This window comes from Crinia signifera, chromosome 6, assembly GCF_055691185.1.
Source record: "Crinia signifera chromosome 6, ASM5569118v1, whole genome shotgun sequence".
NCBI classification, from domain to species: Eukaryota; Metazoa; Chordata; class Amphibia; order Anura; family Myobatrachidae; genus Crinia; species Crinia signifera.
In genome coordinates, this window is record NC_139222.1 from 249851616 (window position 1) to 249865647 (window position 14032).

The 14032-nt window shown below is 44.2% G+C and overlaps 1 protein-coding gene across 1 annotated transcript in view; it reads left to right on the plus strand.

The window, feature by feature from the left end:
* Positions 1 to 14032, plus strand: part of ADGRA1 (adhesion G protein-coupled receptor A1) — a 570817-nt gene that overhangs the window by 82385 nt on the left and 474400 nt on the right. The window contains exon 4 of the mRNA XM_083149304.1: positions 12078 to 12149. Coding sequence (XP_083005430.1) covers positions 12078 to 12149 — 72 coding nt within the window. The remainder of the gene's footprint in view (positions 1 to 12077; positions 12150 to 14032) is intronic.

Consider the following 14032-nt stretch of genomic DNA (forward strand, 5'->3'; position numbering starts at 1 on the left):
ATGGAGTCAGCTGCCGCCGGGTTTTTGGTCTTCAGGGGGCAGGGTAAAACAACAATTTTTGTACAAACATATGCATTTTACAAACTAAAGAGGAACATATGGGCACAATACTCTCCTAATAAAAATACAATAAACATTTATGTGCACAGTATAAATATTTAAGTACTGTGGAAACTGTGGACTATTGCTGGGAGGAGATTCCTCAGAAGTAATACTAGGTAGTGCACCTCCAAATACTGGAACTCTCTGGCCATTCTTCAATGTATTCTCAAAAAATGCTGTCGGAGAGTGAACTTTTGGGACATAATTTGATGTCGACACAAAGGAGGTGGAAGACTGGCCTTGATGCACATACTGGGGAGTAGCGCCAAAAGAGGTTGGAGACTGGGCTTGCTGCAAATATTGGAGATAGGGCAATGGGATTGCATAGTGCTGTATGGCCAAACACTGTACTGCACAAATCATATAAGGGTTACTCCATCCTTCCCATTCTACTGCTATTTCAATTGTGGTCGTGGATGCTGGCATATTGATTCTTAAGGGACTTGTTTGTTAACAAATTTCTGTTGGGTCTTCCCAGTACCCCAGCTGGACATAATCTTTGCAATGTTGCCATAGACCAGGGCACCCTTCACAGTGTCTGTTATTTTGGCTTTTATTTCCTCATCACCCCTCACATGTAGAAGCTCCAGGACCTTCTCCTCCTTCGGATGAGACATGATAAAGAGAATGTTCTGCACTGGCACTGGTACTCTTTCCTGCACTGTGTTCCTCTCATGTGTGGAGTTTGTTCGTCTCCAGTTGTTGCTGATGATGTCATCAGCATGCATCAGAATGTCCTTCCTGGCCAATTAAAACTGTTTTTAAAGCATCCAGAGAGCAAATTCCCAAGTCGCAACGTTCAAACTTAACCCAAGTTTTCAACCCGGGAAGAAAGACCCAGTAAAAACCTAGGTCAATTGCAGGGTCCAGGACCCAGGAACACGTTCTTTCAGACAACAATAATAATGATTTTATTTATATAGCGCTCTTTCTCCAATAGGATGAAAGGCACTTAACACATATGATGAACATAATAAAGTAAGTAACAAAATGCCAGGTTGATGCACATTCATGTACGCATATGTACGGACATATGCGATTAGCATCGCAATGCGGTGACGGAGGCCCCCGCGATACCTGTGATGTGGTGTGCGCGTCTCTGTCACCTCCCTGGGTACCTCCTCCTCCCCCCATGGCCGGAAGTCTAAGCAGGCTGTCCTCGACGCCTCCTCCTCCCCCTGCAGCCGACGGCTGCTCTGCTAGGGGGAGGAGGAGTTTACCTTCCGGGTCCAGGCTTCCTAGAGGAATGTAAGCCACAGGGAGGAGGGGGTCGGCATCTGCGGTGGGCGGCAATAAGGAGCCCATAGGCAACTTTGGGTGGCGATACCCTCCCAGTGAATACGCGGTGGCCGGGTCTTAGTACATTTGAAAATGTGGTAAAAAACGGGGGTTTTACCGCATTTTTTACCGCATTTTTCCCTTTTACCGCATTTTCCCCACGTCTGAAAGTGGTATCAGTGATATACAGTAAAGGACTTCAAGGTAGCATTGCTATTACCAGCTCCCGTAATTCCATTTACTATTGCCTTTAATTACAAATCAAGTCAAAGAAGGAGTAGTGAAGAAGTAGGATATCATGGATCATAGGCAATGGTTCCTTATAATACCCAGTCATTTACAGTAGGAGCAAATACACTACATACTTGCCTACCCTCCCGGAATGGCCGGGACAGTCCCGCAAATTGGGTCCCCCTCCTGCCCCCCCCCCCCCCCCCCCCCGGGAAGGGGGGCAAGTCTCCCACATTTTCCCCACAGCCCTGGATCCCCCCTTCCCCGCGGTATAAACCCCCGAATTTCGCGGGGACGGCGCTAAAATGAAGCGATTCACGTCATGTCTTGTAATTTTAGCCCCTCCCACCATCCACGGACCCACAAATTGTTGCAGCTGCCAGTCATGGGGACGGCGCTTAGTGATGTCAGCCTCGCCCCGCCCCCAAAACGTAGCCTCTTCCCGCCCCCCTCTCACTCCTCGCCGGGCTTCTCCCGGAGAGGAGTTTGAAGAAGTCGGTATTATATACATTATACATTATATACATTATAATACACTAGTAAATACATTAGAATGTCAGAGTCCAGAACATGGATTTACGAGTTATGATATTTATACATATTGTGCGACAATAGTTTCAAAATAAGTGTGAGTGATAAAAAAAAAAACTAAAACTTATTGTGAAGCTCAGCGCCAAATACGGTGAGTTGAAGCTGAGCACTTTTGGCTGCACGGCTATTACTTTGTCAAGAGACCAATCTGGAAATCAACAAGCATGATTTTACTTTTGTACAGGTTTTTGCTAATGTAAATGCAAAGCTTACATGTGTTCAAGCTGTTTATATGTTTTCAAGCCATTAAACAGTAGACTAAACAGTCATTCATGTTTAATTGCACGGAGAAGGCATTTGTGTTCTTGCTTCTAAAATACTGTAGGCGTAGCAAGCTTCCGCGGTGATGTACCATTAGCTATTGCAATTCACTTTTCCAGAGTCAGCAACTACATGCTCTGTTCTTATAAGTAGAAGGCAGCCGCGATGCGAATAGCGCAGTACTATAACACTTAAGTTGTTTTACATTGTCCCAAAATAAGTGCTCATTAAAGCATTGTAGTCCAGATTGATTAAAAAAAAATTAGGGGGGGAAATGAGTTTACAAACCTTAGGGCTCAGCTTAGTTAGCATAGCAAAAATAAGCCCACAACTGGGCAAAATCATGCTGCATTGCAGGTGGGGCAGATGCAACATGTGCAGAGAGGTTTAGAGGTAAGTTTACTAACATGGGATGTTCAATAAACCAATCAGATTCTGTCTATTATCTTCTAAAAGGTTCTAAATATATAAGAAGTAGAATCTGGTTGATTGCTATGGGCAACAGTGTAGCACCAATTTTTGCGCCCCCCCCCCCCCCCCCCCCCCTGCCGGAAAATATCGGCCCCTAAATTTAATTCTGCGCCCCCCCCTGTCTTATATTACCTGTCCCGGCTGTCACGCTGTGTCCGCCGGCCGGTAGCTGCAGATCTACTAGCAGACCAGCACTCCTCCTGGCTCCCTATGACAAAATATCCATCACAAAATGGCCGCCCCCTACAGCAGACCGTTTTTAAGGATGCTAGAGAAGGCCGCTGCCTCCTGTAGGCATTTACAGAAAGGCCAATAAATATTTATTTCACATTGAAGTATCTATCACGGATCCCTACCAGCATGCCCTGCGGCCACTGGCGTCACTCAGTGGGACTCAAGGGTCTCAGACACAGAAGTCCAGTGCCGGGTGAGCACCACAAATGACAGTTATTATTGGAAGAGCTGTCCTTTGCGTTACTAGGTACTTATGTTAGTACATATGCGATTAGTATTGATGCTATGTCACTATGCCTGTAGTGTATGTCCAAAGATGGCCAAACACACACCAGATATTCCATCACTCAGCAGGTGGGAGGCCCTCTGCAAAAGCTATGGCTGCAGGCTGTTTGTCACCATTAACAGCCACCTTTCCTGGAACCAAACTGTTTTCTTGTGGTCAAATACCGTCTGGACTTACATCTTGTAGTGTATAAATGATATACTGTAGCACATTGTAGCAATAAAAAAGTCCTTATTACTGAAATGTATTTTATTAAATATCAGTGGGACAGATAAGTGATACTCAGCTGCCCCAGCAATACTGTCCTGATGCAGTAAAATGTAAACTGCTAGCGATAAGTCAGAAGGTAGTATGCAATACAGATGGAGTCGCTCTTCGGTTCCACCAGCGTGCCAGCCGGTTGTGTCTGGCGGCTGGCGAGCTGGCAAGCGTGGATGTGCGAGCAGCAACCATCAATGGTCAACAATGGCAGGTGGGGAGTTTGACTGGGGCGGTACACCTATCTATCAAACCATAATGCAGATGACCTAAGGCGAACTCAGGGAGGACAGAAACCTCCCATTGCGCAGAAGGGCAAAGGCGACCATCAAATAATTTTGACCCCGCACGCAAGGCTGCAAATACAGTAAATGTTTATGCTAAACATCCACTCGCTAAAATGCCAGAGTCACTGCCATTTGTTATATAAAATCAAGCAAAACAATTTTGTAAAAAAAAATATAGGTACTTGTGTAATAGCACGACGCCCGTTACGTAGTTAGCGTAGCGTCCCTGTCAGAATCAGCGTAGTGTTCGGGCGGGCAGCGTAGTTAGCGTAGTCAGTCAGAAGTAGAGTAGTGTTTCCGCTATCGTAGTCAGCGTCCCTGTCAGAAGTAGCGTAGTGTTGCCACGTCCAGCATAGTCAGCATTCCTGTCAGATATGTGTTCCTGAAACACCCCCACTATTCACACCAGCCCGAAGCATGGCGAGCATAGCGAGCCCCGCGAGGGGAAACTTTACACGTCCCCCCCAACCTGTTCATACCCCCACTATCCACATCGGCGTGGAGTTGATTTTATAAAGTGTGTGTACATGTAAAGTAATCCGTGTGCGCTCGCCACGCTTCTGGCTCGGTGGCTCACTGCGCTCACCACGCTTTATAAAATCAACTTCACACCGACAGGGATATTGGGGGTACGAACAGGTCAGGGGGACGCATAACTCGTATCCTCGCCATGATGCGGGCTAGCGTGGATAGTGGGTGTTTGAAAAGGAGGCTCTCCCTGAAGTGGACACGGGCAGGGTTGCCATAATACTGAGACGCAGGAGCGTCTAAGAAGCACCTGCATCTCAGACAGATGGAGCGCCTCTCCGCCGGCGGTTACCGGCGATGTGTGAGAGGCGCTCACTAGGCTTGCCATGGACGCCGGGGACAGAGTCGCAGAGTCACTACGCTAGTTACTGTACGCTAGGCAGCCATTGGGCTATGCTGACAACGTAGCTTAGCCTATGCTGAAAAAGTAGCGTGGCCAAGCACCGTGCTATTACACAAGTACCAAAATATATAAGGTAAACATTAAAGGTCATTAATAAAAATGTTTGCTTGGCAATTTTCACACCTATTTTTACAAATTCACTTGGCACTCAAAGGGTTAATTCTATTCATGTCAAATACAGTATTGTAATAATGGCAAATTATGGCTCATAGAAGTATAGCAGCGATAGTCTTAAGTTAAGCACACACAGCTAAAACATATCCTGGTGTGTCAAAGTTCAGGATATCCAACAGAGCAAAACTAGAGCAGAAACAGCAAGATTGTGAGTAGGCCTCAAATTATCACAACAATGTGTTGAGCCTCACTTGTTACACATAGTTGCCTACCCTCCTGAAATAGCAGCAATCTCCCTCTCTCCCTCATTTGTCTAGCAATCTCCCTCATTTCACCTAGCCCACATTACACTGTTACATTTTTTATTTAGAATAACCCCCAAAGAGAACCCAAAGAGAAAAGGTGGCTCTTGTACAATCTCAGTGCTAGACCACCTTTTCTGCTGGAAAGTGCTGAACAGACTCTGGCACCATTTTAGGGTGATTACTATACTGTGCATGCACAGAACTCTGGGAAAATTTTTATACAAATGAAGTGAGTTAGCGGCTGGTGCACAGTTTGATGGTACACAAGTCCCATCGGCCGTTTTTCTTCCCTTTATGGCATGTGCAGTAGGGAGCAGATTATTGTATAAATGTCACCACTATCCATAAAGTGTTGAAACAATGTTGTATCTTGCAGTATCTTCCATACAATACTTTTGTTTTTAATTTTTATTTTTTTATTTGCCATTATCCACTAATATCCTGTTAGCAAAAAGACTATGTAAGTAAACTGTTACTATTAATTAGCTATTATTGTAACGGCAGGACACTTACAATCTCTTTATGTATGCTTTTAAAAATAAATTTTCCTGCTTTCTTTAGTTTGTATGACCCAGTGGAACACTTAATTAACGATTATTATGTGCAAAACAAAGATTATAATGTTAATAGAATTCTTAATCATATGCCTCATAAGAACAGTCCTGGTTGACCTTAAATTGATGATAAAAATGTGCAAAGAACGCTTGCTGCAAATATTGTCATGGTGTGTAGACAATACACCTACTACCCCATGCCTACATATAATACACCCACTACCCCGAGCCTACATATAACACACCAACTATCCCGTACCTACATATAACACACCCATTACCCCGTGCCTACATATAATACACCCACTACCCCGAGCCTACATATAACACACCCACTATCCCGTACCTACATATAACACACCCACTACCCCGAGCCTACATATAATACACCCACTACCCCATGCCTACATATAATACACCCACTACCCCGAGCCTACATATAACACACCCACTACCCCGAGCCTACATATAACACACCCACTACCCCGAGCCTACATATAACACACCCACTACCCTGAGCCTACATATAACACACCCATGATCCCGTCCCTACATATAATACACTCACTACCCCGTGCCTACATATAATACACCCACTATCCTGTGCCTAAATATAATACACCCACTATCCTATATCCAAATATAATCCACCCACTATCCCGTGCCTACATATAACACATCCACTATCCCATGCCTACATATAATACACCCACTACCCCGAGCCTACATATAACACACCCACTATCCCGTACCTACATATAACACACCCACTACCCCGAGCCTACATATAATACACCCACTACCCCATGCCTACATATAATACACCCACTACCCCGAGCCTACATATAACACACCCACTACCCCGAGCCTACATATAACACACCCACTACCCCGAGCCTACATATAACACAACCATGATCCCGTCCCTACATATAATACACTCACTACCCCGTGCCTACATATAATACACCCACTACCCCGTGCCTACATATAATACACCTACTACCCCGTGCCTACATATAACACACCCACTACCCCGTGCCTACATATAACACACCCATGATCCCGTCCCTACATATAATACACTCACTACCCCGTGCCTACATATAATACACCCACTACCCCGTGCCTACATATAACACACCCATTATCCCGTGCTTACATATAATACACCCACTATCCCGTGCCTACATATAATACACCTACTACCCCGTGCCTACATATAATACACCCACTACCCCGTGCCTACATATAATACATCCACTATCCTATATCCACATATCATCCACCCACTATCCCGTGCCTACATATAATACACCCACTATCCTATATCCACATATCATCCACCCACTATCCCGTGCCTACATATAATACAACCACTATACCGTGCCTACATATAATATACCCACTATCCTATATCCAAATATAATCCACCCACTATCCCGTGCCTACATATAATACACCCACTATCCCTTGCCTACATATAATACACCCACTACCCCGTGTCTACATATAACACACCCATGATCCCGTCCCTACATATAATACACTCACTACCCCGTGCCTACATATAATACACCCACTATCCCGTGCCTACATATAATATACCCACTATCCTATATCCACATATCATCCACCCACTATCCCGTGCCTACATATAATACAACCACTATACCGTGCCTACATATAATACACCCACTATCCTATATTCAAATATAATCCACCCACTATCCCGTGCCTACATATAATACACCCACTATCCCGTGCCTACATATAATACACCCACTATCCTATATCCAAATATAAGCCACCCACTATCCCGTGCCTACATATAATACACCCACTATCCCGTGCCTAAATATAATACACCCACTATCCCGTGCCTACATATAATACACCCACTATCCCGTGCTTACATATAATACACCCACTATCCCGTGCCTACATATGATACACCCACTATCCCATGCCTAAATATAATACACCCACTATCCCGTGCCTACATATAATACACCCACTATCCCATGCTTACATATAATACACCCACTATCCCGTGCCTACATGTAACATGCCCACTATCCCGTTCCTACATATAACACGCCCACTATCCCGTTCCTACATATAACACGCCCACTATCCCGTGCCAACATATAATACACCGACTACCCCGTGCCTACTTATAAAACACCCACTATCCCGTGACTACATGTAACACACCCACGATCCCGTCCCTACATATAATACACCCACGATCCCGTGCCTACATATAATACACCCACTACCCCGTGCCTACATATAACACGCCCACTATCCCGTGCCTTCATATAATACACCCACTATCCCGTGCCTAAATATAATACACCCACTATCCCGTGCCTACATATAATACACCCACTATCCCGTGCTTACATATAATACACCCACTATCCCGTGCCTACATATAATACACCCACTACCCCGTGCCTACATATAATGCACACACTATCCCGTGCCTACTGTACATATAATACACCCACTATCCCATACCTACATATAATACACCCACTATCCCAGTGTCTACATATAATACACCCACTATCCCGTGCCTACATATAACACACCCACTACCCCGTGCTTACATATAATACACCCACTATCCCGTGCCTACATATAATGCACCCACTATCCCGTGCCTACTGTACATATAATACACCCAGTATCCCGTGCCTACATGTAATACACCCACTATCCCAGTGTCTACATATAATACACCCACTACCCCGTGCCTACATATAACACACCCACTATCCCGTGCTTACATATAATACACCCACTATCCCGTGCCTACATATAATACACCCACTACACTACCCCGTGCCTAAATATAATACACCCACTATCCCGTGCCTACATATAACACACCCACTATCCCGTGCTTACATATAATACACCCACTATCCCGTGCCTACATATAATACACCCACTACCCCGTGCCTACATATAATGCACCCACTATCCCGTGCCTACTGTACATATAATACACCCACTACCCCGTGCCTACATATAATACACCCACTATCCTATATCCACATATCATCCACCCACTATCCCGTGCCTACATATAATACAACCACTATACCGTGCCTACATATAATACACCCACTATCCTATATCCAAATATAATCCACCCACTATCCCGTGCCTACATATAATACACCCACTATCCCGTGCCTAAATATAATACACCCACTATCCCGTGCCTACATATAACACACCCACTATCCCGTGCTTACATATAATACACCCACTTTCCCGTGCCTACATATAATACACCCACTACCCCGTGCCTACATATAATGCACCCACTATCCCGTGCCTACTGTACATATAATACACCCACTATCCCGTGCCTACATATAATACGCCCACTACCCCGTGCCTACATATAATACGCCCACTACCCCGTGCCTACATATAATACAGCCACTATCCCGTGCCTACATATAACACACCCACTATCCCGTGCCTACATATAATACACACACTACCCCGTGCCTACATATAACACACCCACTATCCCGTGAATACATATAATACACCCACTATCCCATGCCTACATATAATACACCCACTATCCCGTGCCTATATATAATACACCCACTACCCCGTGCCTACATATAATACACCCACTGTCCCAGTGTCTACATATAATACACCCACTACCCCGTGCCTACATATAACACACCCACTATCCCGTGAATACATATAATACACCCACTATCCCATGCCTACATATAATACACCCACTATCCCGTGACTATATATAATACACCCACTACCCCGTGCCTACATATAATACACCCACTATCCCAGTGTCTACATATAATACACCCACTACCCCATGCCTACATATAACACACCCACTATCCCGTGCCTACATATAACACACCCACTATCCCGTGCCTACATATAATACACACACTACCCCGTGCCTACATATAACACACCCACTATCCCGTGCCTACTGTACATATAATACACCCAGTATCCCGTGCCTATATATAATACACCCACTACCCCGTGCCTACATATAATACACCCACTATCCCAGTGTCTACATATAATACACCCACTACCCCGTGCCTACATATAACACACCCACTATCCCGTGCTTACATATAATACACCCACTATCCCGTTCCTACATATAATACACCCACTACCCCGTGCCTACATATAATACACCCACTATCCCGTTCCTACATATAATACACCCACTACCCCGTGCCTAAATATAATACACCCACTATCCCGTGCCTACATATAATACACCCACTATCCCAGTGTCTACATATAATACACCCACTATCCCGTGTCTACATATAACACACCCACTATCCCGTGCCTACATATGATACACCCACTATCCTGTGCTTACATATAATACACCCACTATCCCGTGCCTACATATAACACGCCCACTATCCCATGCCTACATATAACACGCCCACATCTCTTACACATTTGCTGCCTCTTATTTGTCTGTTTGTCCAGTATGCATTCGGACACTGTTGGACCGATTTGGACAAACCAACGCGAGGTTCACGGCCACAAAGACCCCCAATCCTGACCCCATGGGGCTCCCGGGGGCCCAAAAAGGGGTCCAGCCACTACACAAAATGGGTCAAGGAAGCAAGATATGGCAAAGTTGCATAACATAAAGGGAGTAGAGCACATGGGATTTAAGAGAAAAATATGGTCAGACCCGGGAGCTTCAGATGACACTGGGCAGCCACCTCCTGGGTCTGTTGGAAGAGCTATATAGCTTAAAACAAGAGATAGATGAAGTTCAAGTAATGCTAATTGCACAACCAAATCAGAGCAATGACGGGTATCTCAGCTAGTGCCTACTTATAATACATGACTATCCTATGAATACATATAATACACAGGCTATCACATGAATACATATAATACACAGGCTATCCCATGAATACATAGAATACACAGGTTATCCCATGAATACATATAATACACAGGCTATCCCATGAATACATAGAATACACAGGCTATCCCATGAATACATATAATACACAGGCTATCCCATGAATACATATAATACACAGGCTATCCCATGAATACATATAATACACAGACTATCCCATGAATACATATAATACACAGGCTATCCCATGAATACATATAATACACAGGCTATCCCATGAATACATATAATACACAGACTATCCCATGAATACATATAATACACAGGCTATCCCATGAATACATATAATACACAGGCTATCCCATGAATACATATAATACACAGGCTATCCCATGAGTACATATAATACACAGGCTATCCCATGAGTACATATAATACACAGACTATCCCATGAATACATATAATACACAGGCTATCCCATGAATACATATAATACACAGGCTATCCCATGAATACATATAATACACAGACTATCCCATGAATACATATAATACACAGGCTATCCCATGAATACATATAATACACAGGCTATCCCATGAATACATATAATACACAGGCTATCCGATGAATACATATAATACACAGGCTATCCCATGAATACATATAATACACAGCTATCCCATGAATACATATAATACACAGGCTATCCCATGAATACATATATTATCCCATGCACCAATCTATTTACTCTTCTTGGATGCAGCACCTGTTACACCAGTGTTTTTCAACCACTGTGTCGTTGTACACTAGTGTGCCCTGAGCTGTTCTTAAGTGTGCCCCCAGATCTATAGATGCCAAAACCAGTTAACAGCCACCACCAGTTCAACTGTTATTTACTGGTCTCTTCTTTTCATGTAAAGGGCCAATGCATTTTATTTTTGTTACCTGTGGGGACCAGTGTGATTTTCTTTTTTATATGGGGGTCAATAGGTTTGTTTTTTTTCCTGTGGGGGCCAATGTGTTTTGCCCTGTGGGGATCTCATGGTGTGCCTTGGCAAATTTAAAATCTTATTTAGTGTGCCGCAAGGTAAAAAGGTTGAAAATCACTGTGTTACACTATGCCATTGATGAATGCGTAAAGAATATAAGTGCATGTAAGAAAGTCTCAATTCTGTAAAAGTACATCTTAAGATACATTGGGTTCTATTTATTGCAAACCTCCACATTCATAACCTCTTTCTTGTTTGTAGTGATCTGTCTAATAATAGGATCGGATGTCTGTCACCTGATATGTTCCTAGGACTCCACAATCTCCACAAACTGTGAGTATACTTATACTGTAAATCATTTCTTAACAACAATTTGGCCAGATTCATATTTGTACACAATGGGCACTGTTAACGCAATTGCGCATGTGCTGCGATCGCACTGAGCATGCACCGTGCACCTGCAATGAGGATCCCATGGAGAAGCCATTGACTGTCTGTGACCATTTGGAGGTTTTCTTGTCATGTATCTACCATGGCTGCAAGCTCCTACGTGGCACCTGTGCCCTGACTTCTGTTACCACCCTGCGTAGGCATAAGGCTACCTGATCAGTTGATGCTCCTTATTATTGTGTACAGTCTGCAAATGCTCTGGTTGAGTTTGCGGAGGCTCCGGTGGCTAAGATGGTGCCTCTCTCTTTGTGGGTCCTGGCGATTTTATGATGAAAACACACCCACTCACTAATGAACATTTCCCACTGCTTTGCCAGTTCCTATCTGTGATTTTGTACATTGGCACTTCCCGAGTGCCACCTATCTGAGACCCCTTCCAGACTGGCGGCCAGATACAGCTTATTATTGGGTTGGTGACTTCAGCGTGAATACTATCCGAGCCGATGCGTGGATATGAGGTCATCTCCAAGCACCAGGTCATCCCAGGGTGCAAATGGGTTCTGAGCTGCATCGACTCAGCTTACCTGTTCACACTAAACCACATTCAACCCTGTTCACTACACAAGTAGATTGCTGGTTCACTGGACCACCATCAACTTCCAACTATCGTTTTTCAAACACAGATGATTGGCTGGTGCGTTATCGCCTTTAATTTGATCTCCACTTTTTTTTCCACTTTATCTCTTCACCAGACTTAATACATCTGCCCCATAGCGTGTAACATGGCAGTTAGGAGATGATTGACTGGTATTTTATTGCTTTCCACTTTAGCACTCTCCAAGGCTTAATACATCGCTCCCTCTAATGAAATGGATGTATTGAGCTATTAAAAATGATTTGTGTGTGGTTTAGAGAAGCTCAGATATTTTTCGTATTGACTAAATATGTGTATCCAGCTGCTGCTATTGGTTAGAGAGGGGGGTTGGGGGGGGGGGGGGTCTTCAATAACATAACTTTTATTGCCATTAATATTCCTCATGTTGTGTACAGCTACATATGAGTCTTGTCGTTCATTATATATTTTTATGGAAACAAATCTATGTTTGTTTTTGTTTTAATTTAGAACCTTTAGGAAATTTGAGTAGTTTGTGACAGCGTGATATAGACATCACTGTACGTGGTTCTTTGACAGAACATCAGATTTGACAGCGCTTCATTCATTTGACAGGGTGGTAATGATTGTGTACGCTGCAGGCAATGCAGATGAGAAATGAATTCTTGTATGTGTCCATTTGCTCGCATCATTATTATTATTATGTTAGTAGCTATGGGACAGAACATAATTACTAGGATGTGTTGACACACCATAAACACGCAATTGTATCAAAGCTATACACAATGGCGGTTATTATGGTCCACACGCTCGCATGCAAGCAAAATGGTTTTTAAATGCACATGTGCATTTCGTACTACATGCAGAGTGTTCGCCGGGAGCAAGCATCCAAGAATGTGGGTGTGGGGCATGGGGGGGATGTGTGTCCGTGGGCCGGGGGATTCGCCCGTGAGAACACCAAGAGTTTCATGGGCGTTCCCATAAAAACAATGGGTGTTCCCATGGAAATCACCCTGTGATGCGGGTGTGGGGGGCAGGCAGCTGACATCACCGTATCATACCTCCCAACTTCTTGGACCTGTGAAGCGGGACCCTCGCGCGTCGTAGCCGCACCATTATGCTAAACATCCATTTGCAGATGTGATGCAGGGGAATTTGCATTGCGAATAGGGGGCGGAGGTAAATGCAAACGACGGGTGAAAAATGACAAGAG